This window comes from Myotis lucifugus, unplaced genomic scaffold (genome assembly GCF_000147115.1).
Source record: "Myotis lucifugus unplaced genomic scaffold, Myoluc2.0 scaffold_27, whole genome shotgun sequence".
In the NCBI taxonomy this organism is placed as follows: Eukaryota; Metazoa; Chordata; class Mammalia; order Chiroptera; family Vespertilionidae; genus Myotis; species Myotis lucifugus.
Genome location: NW_005871075.1, coordinates 10,507,188 through 10,527,795, shown reverse-complemented (window position 1 = coordinate 10,527,795; position 20,608 = coordinate 10,507,188). Strand labels below are relative to the sequence as shown.

At 41.6% G+C, this 20,608-nt stretch overlaps 1 protein-coding gene across 8 annotated transcripts in view; it reads right to left on the bottom strand.

Moving 5' to 3' along the window:
- Window positions 1-20,608, bottom strand: part of NCOA2 (nuclear receptor coactivator 2) — a 257,444-nt gene that overhangs the window by 26,569 nt on the left and 210,267 nt on the right. For all 8 annotated transcript variants that reach the window (XM_023751985.1, XM_023751990.1, XM_006086380.3 and 5 more), the window contains 7 exons: window positions 19,256-19,433; window positions 16,879-17,067; window positions 13,922-14,023; window positions 13,497-13,640; window positions 10,547-10,694; window positions 7,607-8,876; window positions 668-878 (listed from right to left, as the gene is read on the bottom strand). In XM_023751985.1, coding sequence (XP_023607753.1) covers window positions 668-878; window positions 7,607-8,876; window positions 10,547-10,694; window positions 13,497-13,640; window positions 13,922-14,023; window positions 16,879-17,067; window positions 19,256-19,433 — 2,242 coding nt within the window. The remainder of the gene's footprint in view (window positions 1-667; window positions 879-7,606; window positions 8,877-10,546; window positions 10,695-13,496; window positions 13,641-13,921; window positions 14,024-16,878; window positions 17,068-19,255; window positions 19,434-20,608) is intronic.

Sequence of the window (20,608 nt, the reverse complement as noted above, 5' to 3'; positions counted from 1 at the left end):
TTGAGGCAACTATCAAGTTTGTAAACTAAGTGTTCATAGTGAAGGTTCATCTTAAACTTACCTAAATAAAATTTAAAATAAAAAGAGTAAAATAAATGATAAAAATGTACTTAAGATAGTCTATCAAACTAACCAAACTTAAAATGCACTTAGAACACATTTGTATGATAAAGTTCCATGTAAAATTGATATTTGTATGAGGATTCCTAAGAGCTAGGAGAAGATGTTTTTAATGTGTGTAGCCCTTTCACATGTAATGATTAAATATTTTGAGAATTTTTAGTAATATATTATTCCTAAAAAGTCAGCATAACTTTCTCATTTCCTACATTTTAAGTGTTCAGTTATATGTTAAAACATAAAATCTATTTAAGCTCCATTTCTGAGGGCAGTAGCTGAAATGCAGGGAACTATGAAGATCATCTAAAGAACTTTATGTATGTGGGTCAGCCAACCTCACTCCATGTTGATTAAATCGACCACAGGGAATGCTGGGAAGCCACGTTCACGAGAATCCACTCTGAATACTGTTGGGAAGTACCAGGACAGTAGATGGTGCTATTTGACCATAAAAACCTTGAAGTGACTAAGCTGTTTGCATCAGATTTTAATAATCCCTGTTTCTGATGATGATTATATGGCATAACCATCAATATCTCATACTCACTGCTCTGGGAAATTCGCAGTGCTGTTTTCTGGGCTCCAACAGGTGTAACCGGGCTGTTTTCAGCTGTGAGTTGCATGAGGTCATTGATGATGGCTTGCTTGTCAACTGATCCAGCAGGGGCGCCAGGCCTCGTGTCTGGGAAAAGCTGTGGTAATTGACTATTCTGCAAATCATCCAAAATCTCCTCCAAGTTGTCCAGCTCGCTGCCAGGCTGCAGTAAACGACAGAAGAATTTATCCTGCCCCACTGTGAGCGTGGGCACCACAGGCCTGCTGGCAATTATAGACCTAGCTGGTCCAAGGCACCCCAGCCAAGTAAAAGATGCAGACACATGCCCACCTCAGGCTCAACAGTCAATTGATCACCTTTTAAAAAATTAAATTGACAAAGAACATATAACTTAATCTCTTGGTCCTGAATTTCCTCCTCTGTAAAAAGAGAGACGGCTAAAATAGAAAGACAGGTCTCTTCCAGCATCATGACTCATTGGCAATTTATAAATTCCCCCTTATTTTGTGCTAGTAATTCAATTAATCGCGAGAATGCATATTTCTAATTAACCAACAACTTACTTCTAATGAACCAACAACTTACAGTCCAGATCTAGGTTTTGTAGTTAATTTCCCTAAGAAATGACAACAGTAATAAATGCTGTTAGAAAATCTGATCCAAATTTACATGTCATCAGTACTTAGTAAATGGTGATTCTCTTTTAGGACTTTTTTAAATTAAAAAATATATTTTTATTGATTTCAGAGAGGAAGGGAGAGGGAGAGATAGAAACATCAATGATGAGAGAGAATCATTGATTAGCTGCCTCCTGCACGCCCCACACTGGGGATTGAGCCCACAACCCAGGCATGTGCCCTGACAGGGAATCAAACCGCGACCTCCTGGTTCCTAGGTGGATGCTCAACCACTGAGCCACGCTGGCCGGGCAGGACTTTTTTTTTTTTAAGAGTAGGGGGAGTAAAACACAAAATCAGCTTGCAGCAACGGCAACCATGACAGCTAAGCACTGCCCTTTCAACTTGACTGGTGGTTTTTCCTGCTTGTACTTTCAGTTTCGAATAACATTGGCTTTCTCATCACTCACCAGCTTAGGTGACAATATGTAGGGAATAAGCAGGATGAAAACAGGTTGTTCCTAGACACAGCACCTATCAACTGACTTCAGAGAAGCCATATCTAATTTCATTTCAGTTACCAGCATAAAAATAATAAGGTAAATATCACCACCATGTTATACTTGGTGGTTTTCTTCCAGCAAGCCCAACTAATTTCCATATTCATTTAAGTAGAACCTACCTATGTGCCAAGTATTTAAAACCAGACAGTGCCAATCACACTAGAAAATGGCTAAGTTACACACGAGGGTTACTGTCTAGTGAAGAAAGTGGTAAGAATGATTTTCTTGATGTGTAGGTGGAAAAACGTAAGTATAAGTTAGGCAATTTCCCCAAAGTCACTGAATGGACTTTGAATCCTTGACCGTGACTAACCCTTTTGTGTACACTGGCAACTCTAATGAAATCGCTTACCTCCAACATGAGGCACAGTTAAGCAGAAGGGCTTACAGTTTTATTCTATGTACAATCCTATCTCCCATGTAGAGGTTGGACTTGTTAATGTTTTTGCAATTTATGGCAAATATAATAGGGATCCATTTTCTTGGGTTACAAGAGGACTTTCTGGTTAGGTTAGCCACTCATTTCTAACAAAAGACAGAAGCACAAACATGAGAGACACATCTCAGGTGAGGTTCCACAGCTGGCACCCTGGACAGTCCCAGGAAGGCACCTCACTGGGTGTCCCCGCCAAGGGCAACAGAGCCGGTGTCTCCTGCTGAGAGGAGGCACGCGGCTGCTTGGCTGAATCCTAAACGGTAACGAAGTTGGACTTGAAAGCCTGGTGCTGCATTTTCACACTATTACAGGCACAGGGAACCAAACCCGGGTGAACTCTGTCACGCACCTCACCATCACTGCATGAGGGCTCATACTCAGCGGGCGGAATGGTGGCAAAACTGCTCACACTATTTAACCATTTAATAGCCGCCTCTTCTTCCTTTCTGAATGCATACAGACGATTTTGTGTAAGTTAGAGGGACATGTAAAGTGAGTCCATTACACATCTATCTGCATCACGTTCTGCTGAATCCGTAAGTATAAAGAGCAGTGTAAACATTTATTGCTCTCCAACAACTGCCTGGAACACAGTAATGGCCACTCCGTCAACCCGATGACTTCTTTTCACTATATTAATCTGTAATCTAAAACATTTCCCCAGGATCAACTACATTTCTTATAGAAATTCCTATAATTTCTCAGAATAAATGATTCATAAAAACGTGTGATATCCTTATAGTGGTGCCATGAAAAAGCTCGAGATTAGCCCTGGCTGCTTTGGCTCAATGGATAGAGCGTCAGCCTGCAGACTGAAGGGTCCTGGGTTTGATTCCAGTCAAGGGTATATGCCCAGGTTGCGGGCTCGAACCCTAGTAGGGGGCATGCAGGAGGAAGCTGATTAATGAGTCTTTCTCATCAGTGATGTTTCTATCTCTCTGTCTCTCTCTTCCTTCCTCTCCGAAATCAATAAAAATAAAAAAAAGCTTGTGATTAGAAGAGGTCCAAACAACCTGTGGCTGCCCTAGGAAACCAAAACCGCCCTGGAAATTGCTGCCTTGTAGAGCACTTCAGAAAGCGGCCCTGGAAGACCATTGACCATTGTGTGCGTGTTCGTGTGCGTGTGTGTGTGCGTGTGCGTGGTGGTGAATGAGGTGACTGTTCTAAGTGATAAAGCTGCTTCTTGAGAAAGCTTTGCAGACTACTTTGGATGAGAAGCATCCAGAATAAATAGGTTCATATAAACAATCATAAAAAATAAATCATTTTCCTCACTGCTATTGTGTAAATAAATATATTGTCCCTCAACCCGATATGTGTAAAGGAAAGTTTTTATACTATCAATTAACAACAGTCTGGGTCTAGGCTCCTGCCTTTTATTTTTACCTTTACTGTTTCCATTAAAATGAAATTATCCTTTAAGCCATCTCAAACAGAAAAATAAAAATCAGGTTTCAAAGACTTCTAGTGACAGAATTCAGGATTCTTCCTTTGTAATCTACTCTTGTGTATAATATAATGAGTTTAAAAGCCATGCAGAAACTTCTTGGTCTTAGAGTCAAAATGAATAGGCTGTAGACATTTAACTACTGACACTATTTGAGTTCATTTAGTGTGCTCTCAGAAAGATACACTATGAAATTTTCCCCATGAGATAATACTGCTTTGCTTGCATTTATTCTTGTCAATTTTTGGAGTACACATTTAATGCTAATCTAATTGTCTTAAGTTTACTTTAAATGTTTCTCTTCAAGGAAATGAAGTTCAAAATGCCTATACTCCTTTGGTTGTTCAGCAATAAAATTGGACAAATATGGCATTTTTTTCTGTAGTCATGCAAGCTTTGGAAGCGATGGATTTGATCACAATAAGTTTCTGATCTAACATTTCCTTCCCTAAATTAAAAAAATTTTTTAAAATTTATTTCTGAGAGAGGAAGGGAGAGAGAGATATATACATCAATGATGAGAGAGAACCATTGATCGGCTGCCTCCTGCACACGCCCTAGTGGGGATGGAGCCTGAAACCCAGGCATGTGCCCTGACCAGGAATTGAACCATGATCTGGTTCATGGGTCGGCGTTCAACCACTGAGCCACACCAGTCTGGCTCCTTCCCAAAATTTTGTAAGCTTTAATTCTCATCCAAAGTTCTTTTAGTCAGCCCCTCTTCACTTTTTAGGCATGATTTCTTCACAAGACAAAAAGATTGATGCCTTCCTTTATAAGGCTTTGCCAAGATACTTCAAAGTTTTGCTTAGGCATCTATTCGAATGCTCAAATTAGCCACATCAATTGAAATAGTTAGTTTAAACTATTTCAGGCAGAAAATGAGTCAGAAAGATTTTCATACAAGTTCTACAAAATGAAAATTGAACATGATTTCTTTAATTTTTCATTTTTCTGGTTTTAAGAATTTTTCATGTCAAATTACTTGTTCTCTGAAGCAAACATAAAGAGTACATGCATTTTAATAACACAAGTATTCTAATAAATTACTAAACATCTTTTCAAAATTTTAAATGAAAAGTGTAATTTTACTATATTTGCGTAAAATAAAATTATTAAAACATGGTAATCTAACTTATCACATTTGAAGGGAAATACAACAGTGTAAGATATAGTTTGCCAGCCTAATGGAACCAAATATAAGAAGAAAAATTTTTTAGACTATTTCTAAACCCTCGTCCTACGTAGCCCAGTAGCATTAGAAAGAACATAAGTTCCATTTGGCGGGGTATCAACGGACTCTATTGTGTAAATAAGTATATAACTTCAAAGTTGGTAAACAAACTGGAAATTTTGCTGTCATTACTTCCTGTTGGTTATGAAGTGCCTAGAAACAAATGTTTAAATACTCTGCCCAGTAAAGAAGACTATTTTAGGTAAAATAGCATCACCGGAATACTTCCTGTCCTAATCAGTTAGTGATCGGTTAAACACACACTCGGGTAATGGCTCTTTGCTGAGTCAAAAGAACAAGACAGTTAACTGCGTACTCAGGTTTGCTAACAGTTTATCTCACTAAATAAAAAACTTGTGTTCCCTTGAAATCAAAGAAAAGTCTCCAATAAATGTGTATTTAATAGGAGATACAAATAATCTGCGTTTGGAATTAGTGAAGGAGAGCAGGAGGAGAAAGAATCACTGTTGTTTTTTTTAAGTCATTTTAACTTTGATCTAAATTTAAGTAACGCATACTTCCTGTGGTAACTTTTCTTTTCAAGTTGCAATGTTTTTGATGTTAAAAGTGCTCTGAAGCAGTATTTTTTGGTGGAGTTTTAAATGGGAGGGGAGAGGAGGTGAGACACAGACTAGGTTTCATTAAGAAAAAATACCGTAGACGTGTGTGTTTGTGTACACTGCCTTGTGGTCTACTGAAATACTAAAAAATTTGTACTGATAACACTCTGGGCTTTGTTCCTTAGGTGGGACAATTTTGATTAGAAAAATGTTCCTCCTAAACAATTAGACACTAAAAGGACTTTTTAAAAAACTTCTTTTTGTCTGAAGTTAAATGCCAAGCAGTGTCCCTCTTCTCCGGCCCTCTAAGTCCTAGGGCCTCAGGCCTGGGACAGAAACAAACGGTGTTTCTGGAAGGAGGGGCCGACCACGGAGCTACTGAGCTAAGGTGGACGTCGCGAGGCACCTGCCCTCTAGCGTGTGTCAAGAGACTTGAGTGACAGTATGCGTGCCTGTCACCCTGAACTGCCACTAGCTCTGTATATTCTAATCTAGTAAACCCCAAAAGATTAAAACATCCACAGCTGTCGGAATGGCCTTACAGCATACTTTAGGTAAGATATTGCTATTAACTTTCCATGGAGCCCTCGGTTTCCCCACCGTATGATTTTACAGCATTACAAAATAGCTGCTATATAGAATTCTGCACTAACATCGAAGTTTAAGGGTTAATTACCAAGAAGGTTTATATTCTTAGGCTGTTTGCCTTGTGAAGGACACAGAGGCTTGGAAATCATCTCTGCCTCACAGGAATGGTAGCAGCTGTCAAGACATCAAAGTGAAAGAAATAAAGGAAGCCAAGTGCTTAGAAACCCGGACAGAGCCCAGCTGCAAGCATGTGCAGCCCCGACTCCCCGAATCCTGCTCTCCATCCAGACCCGCCTGCACAGCTTCTGCTGACTCAGCAGGTTCAAGGCTACACATGGCAGGGGTGCTGCCCTCTCCTCTCCCCATGCACACCTAGTCCCCGAAGACAGTGGCACACATCAGATCCACTTACAAAACAAGTGTCAAGGACAAATTAGCGAACCATTTTAAGTAGAAAAGCCCACGTAGCTCCTTCTCTTCTTAACCATTCACGTCTTACAAGGCGTGAGGCCCAGGGCAGAGCCAGGGATTGGAGGAGTGGAGAGCAGGGTGGGGTCTTGGTTCATTAACCCAGCCGGAAACACCTTATGCCAAGCCACTGTGTCGGTAATAACTTTTTTTTTTAAACAAAGAAAATATTAAATGATTTACACTTTCCTTGTGATGTCATTATGTCCTCAGAGTATTATCAGGAATGATTTTGAATTATCACTTAGCTATCCTGGATTTTTTCAAAGAATTAAATCTTCAGATAAGAACAGCAGATAACACAACCGATTACTTCAGGTTTGCATTTATATATGATGGCTCAGCTCTACTAACATCAAGTCAAACTTGACCTCTCCTTTCTTACTATCCATTGGCCCTTACATACCTTTTATACGGATGGTCTAAGAAATTCTTTAGCGTGAATCAGAAGTTTTGGTTGAGAAGAGAGTTACAATGATTTTCATTAGGTTTGAAAAACCAGTCAAACCCTGATCTTAAAATGAGAAAGGTAAATAAATAACTTAATTCAGTCTGTACTGACAAGGCCCCCACTTTGAGGAAGTGATTATCTCCAATTTCGGCATCGTCTGCTAACAGGGGTCAAACTACAGCTGGCCTGTGGGCCACTCGGGCCACCGCCTGTTTTGTGGGGCCCACGAGCTAAGAATGGATGTCAATCGGGTCAAACTCGAGTATCGGGGCCTGGAGCACAGCACACCGCTTGTGTTCAGTGTCTTTGTCTGCTCTGCACAGACTGTGTAGCCTGCAAAGCCTAAAATATTTACCATTTGGCCCTTTCCAAAAACAGGCAGCCAACCCTGCCCTATGGTAATGTCACTCATTACTAGATAGAGTATTTGGAACTGTTTCAATCAAGTGAGAAAATTAGAGAAAACTTATTTTTGTCTCATCACCTGTGGCCTCAAAATGCCCCTGTGGAGAAAATCCTTAATGGATATGGGTTAGTAGCCGTGGGGAATACACTATAAAACTCACCTGGTCACTAGGCTCAAAGCTCATCTCCTCCTTCTCGGTCTTCATAGCTATTAACTTTGTGTTACTGGCAGGGTCCGTCTTACTGTCCAGCCGCTCAAGTTTGGGGGTTATTTCCGGTAAGCCAATGTCTTTAGTATCATCTTTATCCAGCAAATAGCGAAGTAGTGCATTCTCTTTCTTCTTGGGGCTCACTGGCTCCTGTTTCACAGTCACCTCCGAACCAGGAGCTGTGCTGTTGGCCTCCTGGCTCAGCTCTTTGCCCGTGGCTTCCGCTGTTAACTTAGCCAAGTCCACAGGAGAACTGCTGTCCTGCAGGAGTCTGTGCAAAATCTTATGCTTCTCCTTGAGCGAGGTCCCATGTGTCGACCCGGAACCGGGCAAGCTACCCGCGGAGTCCTTGTTTGTGTCCGACAAAGAGCTGGACAGCGGCGAAGGCTCCATCTGGTCGGATTTGGTGGTCAGCAGCTGGAGGAGTTTGGTCTGTCCTTTGCTGTCATGCAGTCTGTTCTGCCCGTCAGCTCGCTCGCTGCTCACACCCTGGGGTCCACTGGCCTCACTGGTGTCCTTTTGCTCTCCAGGATGGCAGCTGCTCTCTGCCTGGCCAGCTGGGCCTTCTGGGGGCTCCCCATACAGCCCAAAGCAGTCTTTGGAGTCCAAGCTCCCCATCTTGCCGAGTGGGGGAGGATTCATATTCACTGGGGAGTTTTGCAAATTGCCCATTTTTAGGTCCGGCGAAGCCAACGATGACCCCAAAGAGACCCCGTGCCCCTCGCTGAGGGCCTGAAGTGCGTTGAGGGAACTGTTGGTGTAGCTATGGCTATTTCCTGTGCTGCTGCAAACTCCCACGGGGGAATGCAAGCTTCCTGCGGGGGAAAACTGGCTGGGTGGGATTCGGGGGCTTCCAGCCACCCCAGGGCTCATGCGATGTCTCGGTGAAAGCATGGAGGTGGGCTGGCCTGGATTCATGCCAGGGCTGCTCTGTGAGGGACTGTTCATTTTGAGTGCATAGTTACTACCCTGAGGAGTGGTGGCTTGCATGCCCGACACATGGTTCAGTCCCCCGGAACCACCAAACCTGCCCATGGGCATGCTCATTTGCTCCTTGGGGCCGTTTATGGGGAAATTCATATTGCTACCAAGGGCCATGTCCTGACCTGGGTTCGCGCTGCACATGGCCTGATGGGCAGGGCTGCTGGAACTAATTGGATTCAATGGCTTCCCCATTGCTTGTCCAGTCAGATCCGGATTCATTAAACACACATTCTGCTCTCTGTATAATGAGGAAAAAATATAAGATAAAAGGCAAAACACTTAGCAAGTTGTTATTAATTTTGAAAAATGAAATGGCCTCTTTTCTTTAAAAGAATGAGCTATACTTAAAGGAAAGATAATACTTTGATGAAACAATCTGCAATTATGGGCAAGACTGAACATGTTTAGTGTTGGACCAAGAGGGATGTTTTCAGTCAGCTCATTAAGATGTCTGCGGTTTTCCAGAGGAGGGGCGTGTTTAAATCTAACTGCTAGCACACTGAAACTGTAGTTATTAGAGGGGTTCCAATTAATTATATATCTTTCTCACTTAACACTATCTTACCATGAATAACTGAGAACTTGAACAATCCTACAGAAATGACCCAAACAAGTATAGCTGCCTTCAGTTATTTACCAGAGCTCACAATGCCCAACAACAGACACATCTGTAAGTCTGGAGAGCTCTGATGTGGACGAATTGGCTCAAGATGAACAGCAAACTGAGTGGGGAAAACTTGCCCCGAACTATTAGGAACACTACAAGTTCCAGAGCCAATAAAGTTACCAAAACTGTTTAGAATCAGGTCACTTAGACAGAGCCCCACACCCAGGTCCCCTGCATGTCAAAGCAAGAGCCTCCCAAACAGATAGCACGGGAGGGGACTTCCAAGTGCCTTAGTTTGTGACCTGATTCCCCAACTCCTAGATAGCCCCTCCCACCCCCTTACTAATGACCAAAAGCAGGTTTTCTGAGCTGGATGATTTTCCAAGCCCTGTGAGCTTTCATTTACAGCCTTGGCAGTCACTTGTGAGTTACCAAATGTGTTCACAAACCCAAACAAAACAGGTTTCACAAATTGTCAAACATCAGCTTTCAGTTAGGGGGTGAAATCTGGCACATCTGTAATCACTTTCAAATTGTTTCAGTTTGAGGTCAGATTTATTAACAGTTGGCAAACAGAGCTGCCTGATTTTTATTTTTTTTCCAAAATAAGAAAGTAAATAATTGAGAAATGCAATAAAAGGGGATTCTTTCCCAGAGCAACTTTATATATCTTCTGATAGTATCTCATAAAGTTTTATATAGCACGTACATAAATATTTATAGAACTTGAAATGCAATCGTTTTCCTAAATTTGTGCTCTAAAACAGTATGGTTCATGACATTTATTTTTTAAATCAACGTTTAGTTTAGTTTTCATTACTTTCATTTCTTATGGAAATGTTTATCACCCTTTAATTTAAAGTGTAATGTCAAGAATCTAACCCTGAGAAAAATCTAAAATCTTCCTTACAAGTGTATATATTTGACAGTTTTAGGTTTAAACACGCAGGAACAGAAATCATGCTAGTGGCTTCAGTGTTCCTGCCCGGGGGGTGTCACCCCTGGGACCTGGTCAGTTTCCCTTCTCCGATGTAGCAGGCAGTCACGGCAGAGCCAAGTCCGGTGAGCCTGTGTTCTTCCCGCCGGTTTAAATACCCACTAGTACTCAGGCTAGACATAGCCCTACTTAGCTGGTATCATGCAATGTCTTTTGGTTAACAGCAATTTGACTTTACATTTACACACCTGGGCTGATCAGCAGACATGGCTAACAAATCTGAAAGGGTCTGGGATGACTTGTGACTTTTCTAACATCTCCTTTAGCCCGGGAAGGGAAGACAACTTCTTAGAACTAAGCTTACCTGTGAAGCATATGCAAAGATATGACAAGCTGAGGCTCATTAGTAGTCTGAGAACGGATGAGCTTGCTTTTCGTTTGTGCAGCAACAAGAGTGCCGTCGGACAAGGAGAAACGGTAGATCTGACTGAAAGCCAACCCTTGTCTCAGCACTGCGGGCGAGCAAGGAAACAGAACACACGTTAAGGAAGCACATGGGGTGGGGGCGGGACAAGACATAATCCCAGTAATAAACTGCACTATGTTTAATATTTTCCGACCAGCAGTTAGAGTTGTAAGTAATATTTCATGATATTAAAAGAGTGTAAACAATTTATTAGCTCAAAACAAGCTTTTACAATTATTTAAAATGTTAGAAAACAATGCAGAAACATGATACCTCTTAGGTGTACGATCTGCCTTCTATGTCCCTTTAAGCTAATACAAATATAGTGAAATTTAGGACAGTAAATATATTCCCTGAATATTCATCTCAGTTACATACTGTTCAACTCATCATCTCACTCTACTATTCCCCAATTCTGTTTCTCAGTGTGTAAGAAGCATTATTTCTGTGGTTAAATCAACAGGAAGTAAAAGATAAACAATCAGAAAATCTTTTCAGAGGGAAAAAAAAGGCCAAATAGAAAACCAAAACAACAAAAGTACAAATCTTAGTGACATGGAATTGGTTTAAGGTCTTTATAAAGAATCAGATGTTTCTGTTTTCAAGACACTGGCAGAAAATACAACACAGATCAACTAGGTTAAAATAATTTCTCTTAAAATAAAACTTCATGGCTCATCTTTTAATACAACTGTATTTCAAAACTGTCAAATAGTGCATATTAAAAAAAAAGAATATCTCATTTCAGAAAAAGTAGCCATATAATTTAGTTACCTCTTAAGCCATTTTAAGAAGACCATATCTGTTTTTTACCAAGTAACCCTCAGCATAAACTTTGTGGGTGAAAAGCCCCAAAGTGACCAATAACATTCACCATTCCACAAGGACAGAGAGAGGAAGAGAGAGGCTGACACCTGCTATAGATCTGATTTCGTGGTAAAATCTCACTTTGAGCACTTTCCCTAAAGAAACCCGCTCTGCAGTTTGCTACCTGCAGTACTAAGGTCTTACATTCTGGCCTCAACTGTCAGGTGCGTTACTCTGAAGTGGTCCCACTGGAAATGAACTACTGTTCATATGTGTACCTTGCCTTCTACGTAAGTATGTTCCTAAAAGATAGCATAAATACAATTTTTATAGTAAGACTCATATTTCCAATGGCTTATAATTTCAGAATTTAATCTGACCTTGGATGTGATCCTTTAAGTTTCCATTTCCATTTGATCTACATCAAACGTGTTTACTAAGAAGACCGGTGTTAGCATGCACAGGAAGCATTTAGGAAGCTCTCCATTTAAACAAAGCCCTCCAGTAGATTTTTACTCGATGCAAATGATTACCCTTGATCTTACCTACTTTGTACATTTAGATAAAATGTATTTCAGAGTTTCCTTTCAGTGGTTCCTAGCTAATGAAACCTAGCAGAGTGCCGAATACATCTTCTAAACCCCTTTGTGAGGAATCAGGAAGCCACAGAAATTAAATGTAGGACATTGCTACACAGGGCCCAAGGACATGTTTGCTAATGGTGAGCTCTCATTTTTTGCTGTTACTATTCTTTTTATTTTAAACCAGATCTGGTGAAATGGCATTGATTCCTATCAAATATGGCCTTTTTACTTCCTCTTATTATTATTTTTTTGACTTAAAAGAAAAATGCTGGAAGACACAAATTGTTGGAGTATGTGCTTATTTTAGAAGAAGTAACGATAAATAAGATAAAAAGGATAAACAGGATGAGGAAAAACTAAGGGAAAGAAGAGAGGTCATTTGCTATGATTTGTCCGTTTCATCAGCGAGCTTAAGAGCATCAAATTTAAACATATAAACACTACTGGTAAATGCCAAGGTTGCGGATGCCCATGAAACGGAGGATGCCAAACTAAAACTCTACTTGCAATAATGAGTTACAACTTTTCTCTGCAAAACTGCAGACAACTTGCCAAATTGAGTGGCGAGGCACCCTGCCCTGCCCCGGTCCTCACAAGCAGCCTGGCCCCCAGCTGTGGACATAGGTGCCCACAAGGAAGACAAAGCTCTCCTTTGTTCGCATCAATTTAACAAACATCCAGGAAGCCCTTGAGGAAAAGGGATTCTGTGGAAGAACTCTGGGGGCAGCACAGTGGAGTGACGGGCAGGATGGGCCAGATGAACGTCCAGTGCCCACACTTACTACCTGCCCAGGAGCCGCCACCTCACCTGTGCCAGCTGCTGTCTGCAGCAGGAGTCACAGTGCCTGCTTCACAGCGGGCCCGTGAGATAACGGGACGATAACGGACAGTGCCAGACAAGATCAGGTGCTCAATAAGGGCGGCGATTAGCACTGAGACATGACTGAAGTCTTGGGTTTAGTTCCAGCTGTCCTATTAATTAATTTATGATCTCAGGCAAGCCACCTCATCTTTCTGACCCTTCCAGAAACATCTGGGTAGCCTTCAGTGATCAGCATCTGGAAGGAGGGCTAGTCACTTCAATAAAAAATTCACAAATTTCACTTCATTCCTCTTTCCTCCTTACGATTAAGACATTTCTTTTGATATTAGATGGTACCTTATTGTCTTATACATCTAGAAGTCTTAGAATCAAAGACAACGAACTCTTTCCCTTTCCTTTCATCTGCTCCGTGAAATCATCATGTCCAAGTCTATGTCCCTCATCCCACTTTCCTGTCCTATGGCGACCCCCGTGAAAACGTCCTTCAGAAGGCAGGGCTTTCTGGGCATGGCACACACGGACACACAGAGTAGCCAGACCCAAGTCTGCGAGGTGAGCTTCAGAGAAAGCTCCCGCAGGAAATAGGGGTTTAGCAAAATCAAGTTCAAAAAAACTCTCCTTTGGAGGCGCTTACCTTCATGGTGATGCCTCTTGGCATAAGACAGAGACTCCCCCTCGTGCTGGGCATGGAACTTCTGAATGCACCTCCTCACCAGGTCCTCCCAGCCGGGCTTCATGGCGGCCCGCATGGTGCTCGTGTCCAGTGATGTGATCTTGCCTAGTGAATACAGCAAGCATTAGACCTACGTGCTGACCCACTACTATGGAAACAATTAACATTTTAAAAGATGAAAATTTATTTATTTATAGTAGTACATGGACCAAAAGGGCAGATAATGAAAATCACTGTCCCTCCCTGGCCCGTCCTCCAGCTCCTCAGTGAGTCTACCCAGCAGCCACGGGTCCCGGCGTCTGCCACCGTCTAAGCACGTTCCTTGCATGACAAATACGCAAGCATCTAAAATGATTTCTTTGGTCTCCTTTGCAAAGAAAATTTACCTTGGAGATCTTGGCGAGTAGTAAAACTTTCTGATGAGGGAAGAACCGGTCTTTCCTTCATGGGGACTCTCCGTGCCACACAGATCAAGCAGGACTGCAAATCTTCAATCGGAGACACTTAGGGTTATCACATTAGGCCTTTTAGTGATTCAAACAAACTCAAGTGTATTTATGACAGCACAGCTTGTAAATCAACAAGGGAGAGAGTGACAAAACGCCATGTACCTCTGCTTTTCACCGGCTCTATGCTCTCCTCCACTGAAGTGGGAAGCAGCTGGGGAGGGGGAGGGGTGAGCTGTGTAGGATGAGCCGGGGGAGCTGAGGATAAACTGCTGAAGCCACACGATACATGTGATAAAAGAATATCCACCGTCCTAGCGTTAGCAACCTGAAACCGTCCACCCAATGACGGAGAAGAATGGAATCCTTTCTTATGAAACGGCAGACCCTAACAACCAGCTGAATTCATAACAAAGTAGAGAAATGATGAAAACCAAAATCTGACACGCTGCTTTGTCAGGGGTTGCCTCTTGAGTTTCAGGTTTACAACAACAAGGAAAACTAGATATACCTTCTACTAAACTATGTAAATAACCCTATGGTGGCTATATGCAATTTAAAATAAAGAATATGAACTAGGTCTAGACTCAGAATTGGAAAACAAATCCTAGAAAATGCAGCGTGTGCCAAGTTCAGAATCTTGGCCGTGGCTGGTTTCCCACAGAACTGGTGCTAAGTGTTTACTCCACACCCACTGCAACTGTTTTATGCATCTATGTCCACTTCTGGAGAACAGGAAATGTTTCATTCATCTTTGTAACATGCAGAGCGCATGGCATAACCCTTTTCAATTTCAAAAAATGCTGAGTAAAAGGTTGTTAAAAAGAATCTCTTCGTATCTTATGTTAGGAATTTATGATTATTCACCTTTAAATTTAGGAAAAAATTTCTTCAAACATATCCAGTAATAATGGGCATCACAAATTAAATATAATCCTCATCCTTAAGATAATAAACACTACATTTCTGAGCACTTACTATGAGATGGACATCTGTCCAGCTGCTTCTATACGCTACCAATTCATTTAACTCTCTTAACAACTCTTTGAGGTTGGTGATAGCATTACCTCCATTTAACAGAGGAGAAAACCAACCATAAAGTTTAAGTAACATGCTCAGCATCATGCAAAACTTTGGTGAAACCAGGACCTGAACCTGAGCGCACCATGGCTCAGAAACTCTACTCATACTGAGAGCTAGCACCCGGAATCAGATTTCAAATGTCCCAGAATATGTAACTATACCACACCAACACAAAATGAGCTCAGCTATATCTGTTTATACTACTTTTGAATATTATCATAGATGGATGAATCAGCAGTACTTACTCTGTCACATACAAGTGAATAAAATCTTTCGACATTCCATACCTATGTATAAACTTGATTTTGAAGAACTATGTATTGTCTATGACAGCTCTATTACTTCCTAATACAATTTAAATTAAAAATTACATATTTTTTTAAAGGGACTAAATATCTAGACGTAATGCCAATCATGATTCAGGCACAGCCATGTAATCCTTATTACATTCTGACACTGCTACTGTTGACTTCGCTTGATTCTAGAGCAGGGGTGGGCAAACTTTTTGACTCGAGGGCCACAATGGGTTCTTAAACTGGACCGGAGGGCCGGAACAAAAGCATGGATGGAGTGTTTGTGTGAACTAATATAAATTCAAAGTAAACATCATTACATAAAAGGGTACGGTCTTTTTGTTTTTTAGTTTTATTCATTTCAAACGGGCCGGATCCGGCCCGTGGGCCGTAGTTTGCCCACGGCTGTTCTAGAGCAAACTCCTGTTCAGAGAGCTCAGTAGAGCCTAAGAATGATGTTTCTGCCCACGTGGTCCTCAGCTCCCCCTTCTCTACGCATGCAGAACGCACTCTAGGCATGTCTCATATTACAGCGTGACCCTCAGCTGTGAATGGTTTGCCTGGAGGGTGCAGGGGTGGATACTATACACCAGCTTCTCTTTAAGGAGAAGAGCCTAAGAACTTAGAGTCTGAAACCCCCTTCATTCCCCACTTCCATCTGTATCCTCTCTTAAGTATCACTGTGGATCCAGCATCTATGGATAAACTATATGGAATCCACTAATCCCTTGAAGTACAGTTGACCCTTACACAACACCAGTTTCCCCTGCACAGGCCCAACTTAGACATGGATTATTTTTCAATAAATACATATAGTACTGTAAACTTATTTTTTCTTCCTATGGTTTTCTTAATAGCATTTTCTTTTCTCTAGCTCACTTTATTGCAAGGATATAATCCAAGCAATATACAATTATGTGCTAATTGACTATTATCGGTAAGGCTTCTGATCAACACTAGGCTATTAATTAAAACTGTTTTTGGAACGTCGAAAGTTATACGTGGAGTTTTGATGATGCAGGGATTAGCGCCTCAACCACCGAATGGTTCAAGGGTCCACTGTACATGAAAATGCTCTCTGTACCATGTGCACTTTTCTAGGCTGTGGCTCACAGCTCGCAGCAGCTCATCCCAGGAGTCCAGGCTCCCCCAGAGGTTCAGCCACTAACAGGGCAGCCATTAGCCACACCTGGCTATTTAATGTAAATTTAATAAAAGAGAAAAACTCAGTCTCCCAATCGCATTTCAAATGCTCAATAGCCACATGTAGTTAATGGCTGCTATGCTGGACATTGATGATACAAAACAATGCCGTCACTGCAGAAAAGTCTATTGAGTTGTTTTAAAGACTTACAAATAAAATTTATCATAAAAATTCTTAAGTAGGTGGAAAAAACAAACAAAAAAGACATCTCTAAATTTTTCTTTGTGTGGCCACTAATTTTATATTATTAAGTGTGGAAGAAGCAGCATAGTAATAAATACACGAATATATAAAATATACTAGAGATTTCATCCTACCTTCTCCTTCTTCCTTGATGGACTTTGGTTGAGAGACAGCAAAGCACTGCATAGTTTCATATTTTTGATGTGCTTCCTGGTTATCATGACCTTCCTCTTCAGACTCAGGCAAAGGTTTCACCAGCATCCGACAATTGAACGTATGGCTGTTGCGCCTGGGAGGTTCGCCAGACCAAGATCCCCCGTTCACTGAGCAAGGCAAAGAAATCCGAAATTATAAAGAAACCAACGTGAGACTCACCACTGCCAAATTATCAAAATATACAGGAAGCATAGAGTCATTTTATTTTTATATAGCGCTTATCCTTTTCTATTGTAATTTCATAATCTGGAGGGGAAACATTCTTGGGTAAATGTTTCATCTTGGGAAAATTCCACGAATTCTCAGAATGTCTTTTTACCCTTCCCTTCAAGTTCAGATCTTGACTATTTATTAACAGAATACTATAGTTCTCCATTTTGAGGTTTTTCTAACTTTGATTTCTTGGAAATTTATTTGAATCTACTTGCATTCCAATTTTACATGTTGCCCCTACTCAAAAATCTGTAAGTGGTACCAACTATAGCATGCATTAAAATTTTTTAAAAATTGATTTTAGAGAGAGAAAGGGAGAGGGAGAGAGAGATAAACATCTCTCTCCTGTATGTACCCTGATGGGGGATTGAATCCAAAACCTGGTTCACTTTTAGCCAGCCAGCATGGCTCAGTGCTTGAGCATCAACCTATGAACCAGGAAGTCACAGTTCAATCCCCAGGTTTTGGGCTTGATCCCCAGTAGGGGTTGTGCAGAAGGCAGCCAATCACTGATTCTCTCTCATCACTGATGTTTCTATCTCCCTCTCCCTTCCTCTCTGAAATCAGTAATAATATATTTAAAAAGAAAAAGTCACTGGTTAGAAAGCACTGAACGGGCCAACTAGATGTCATGGGTGTTTCGGCGAATGCGATGTTAATCCTACAGCCACTGGGCTGTAAAGGAGTAAAAAAGGAAACGCATGCTAGAGAGAAAAAGGCAATTACCAAGTTAACGGCAAGAAACCATTTTAGAATTACAGAAGGAACCAGAGCTAACTTTATACGTCGATGCAGACATTTGAGAAGTCAATTTCATCACCAGCATTCTTACAAGCTTATTTACATAATGAGGACTACACAGAGTAATCAAAGGAAAAGGAGCTCTTATTAACTCAGGTTAATAAGTAATTTGAAAGTATAAAAAATACAATATAAAGTAAGGCAAGGAACTCCTTAGACAAGTGTATTAATAATAGTGAATTAATAAGTATAGGTCCTTTGAGGAAGTCATAAAATTACTGAAGAGATTTGAAAATATTAGTTACTTGAAATAAAAAATCCCATTTACTAGACAATATAATAGAAGAATCTCACACTAGTATTCATATATTCTGTATTACTCTTGCAAGTCACTTTGAATAAGGGGTTATCATATCAGGGAAAGGCCAGCCGTAATGGAATTTGAAAAGACCTTTGCCTATTTACTGTGGTAGCGATAAAACCAGTTAATATAAACAGTCTTAAGAAAAAGAACAGAAATACTTGCTAACTCAGGACTTGACCTTATTCTCTCTTAAAATATGCACTTCTTTTTCTCCGTGAAGATGTTCGTAGCATCATCAGTTTAAGTGAGAATATTTAAAAAAGAACCACTTAGTAAGCGGGAACAGCCATACTCCAGAGCAGCAAATAGAGTGGGCCCACGCTGTGAACCACCCAGTTTAATATGGGCCTTAATGATCACCAACAGCGCAGGTGAGGAAGCAGGAGTTGGGCACAGGGAGGGGCTAAGGAGGCAGTACCTGATGGAGACACCTGCTGGGCCGCTGCATCTGTGAAATGGAAGAGCCCATTTGGAGCTCTGGGGCTGAGAGCATGCGAGCCCTCGACACCCACTCGTTTCTGAACATCTTACTTTTAGAAAACTGTACGCACCCACGTCCAGACTTTTTTTTACCAGTCGGACTTGAAATAGGTTGAATCTCAAACTTCTCATGACCTTCTACTTCTTAGACAGTCATGGAGAAAAGGACAACATAGTCGCTGGCACTGGGTAGAGTGGGAGGCAATTTGGCAGCTTCTTAAATAACAACAACAAAACAAACCCCATGAAAACAGTTGCCATGAGTACTTGCCAGCGGAATTATTTTCATGTACTTTAAATATAGGACCGAAACGGTCAATCAAGATCCATGTCTGCCGATGTCCTTTTCTCCATGGCTCCTAAGCTTCAATATTAACACAGCACCTCTAGACGCCCCGGTGACACATTCCAGTTCTCTCTCAGCCCTCTAACCGGGACGATGTGTGCACTGGGGGAGGGCAGGGGAGTGAGGAGAGACCCAGCAGACAATCCTTTACCTATAGACTTTGGCAGCAGGTTTTTGACAAATTCAGTGTGGTCCCCAACATGCAGGATGCTATATACACTTTTGTTCATCAGCTCCTCTTGGTTATACCTTAGGTACTGTGTCACATTCTCTGAGACAAACACAACGTTGCCTTCCAGGTTCACTACAAAGAAGAACCCATCAAGGGCCTGAGGGAAAAGACATGGATTGTGTTAGAAAAGATACGACATAGAACCATATGCAATTGTTAAGAAGGGAATGATCTTTTAAGGGAAATACATAATTCACACATGGCTAGAAAAGCGATCTCTCTCGCCCTCTCCTAGTTTTCAGAAACAACGTTTTCTGTTGGTGAAATTACTTCATCTTAGTAGGTGGGAGAGAGCCCAGATCAGGTTGCTTGTCACAAACTAAATGACAAACACTCACTCCGGTAATTTACCAGGAGGTAATTATTGCCAAGTAAAACTACAGGTACTTATCTGTATTTTCAAAATGAGGTGGCGCTATTCCAGAGGGCCAACAAGTTTGTGACCAACCCAATACAAAGTAATGTTGTACAGTCTCCCAATACAACGGAAGGGGTCACTGATAATTCCCCCCCAATTTAAGGATAAATGCCAAGAATCACCCCAACCCCCAATTTTACTACCTTTAAAGCTACCGGGTTTAAATGGAAAGAATTGCAGATGATCTCAGACCTTTGGAGAAACATCAGTCTTTTACTGTTTGACGTACATGGGGACAGAGTCTGAGCAATCTCTCTGATGTGACAAACCAGTCTTTGTCGGAACCTTAGGCATAGATGTGGCTGGCACTGTCCTGAGACATGAGGCTCTGGTTTGTGACAGTGAGAACTGAAAGTTAACTGGTCCGTCTACGGGATGCAGGCTCCTACATCACCTAGATAACAGTAGCATTTTTCCTGTAATGGGTACATAGCCTTAGTCTTCCTTGTCATTCCAATCTAGATTAGGGAAGGAGATGAGGAATCTAGGATCATTTCAGGAAATAAAGATAGTAACGGTAGCTAGTGAGCATGTTTCCTGTGCCTTAAACACACTCCCATTTTACTATTACAGCTCTGGAGGGAGCTGACAGGCGGGCGGGAGTTAGTGCAGGAGCGCCTGCCTCCAGAGCTGTGCCTGGATGACGACAGTGAGAGTGCTCTACCCCGCGCTCACCCCAGGCCCTTTCCCAGCGTGTCTCCTCAGTGCTGGGAGCTCAGTGAGTTTCCCTTCCTGAGCCCTGCTGGTCAGAGCTGTCAGGTGAGTGATCAGGACTAGAGAAGGCTTGATATTGATAGGCATCCCTGGAGAAACACCCCCTGGTCTACCCAGTTGATGCCATACACTTTCTCCAT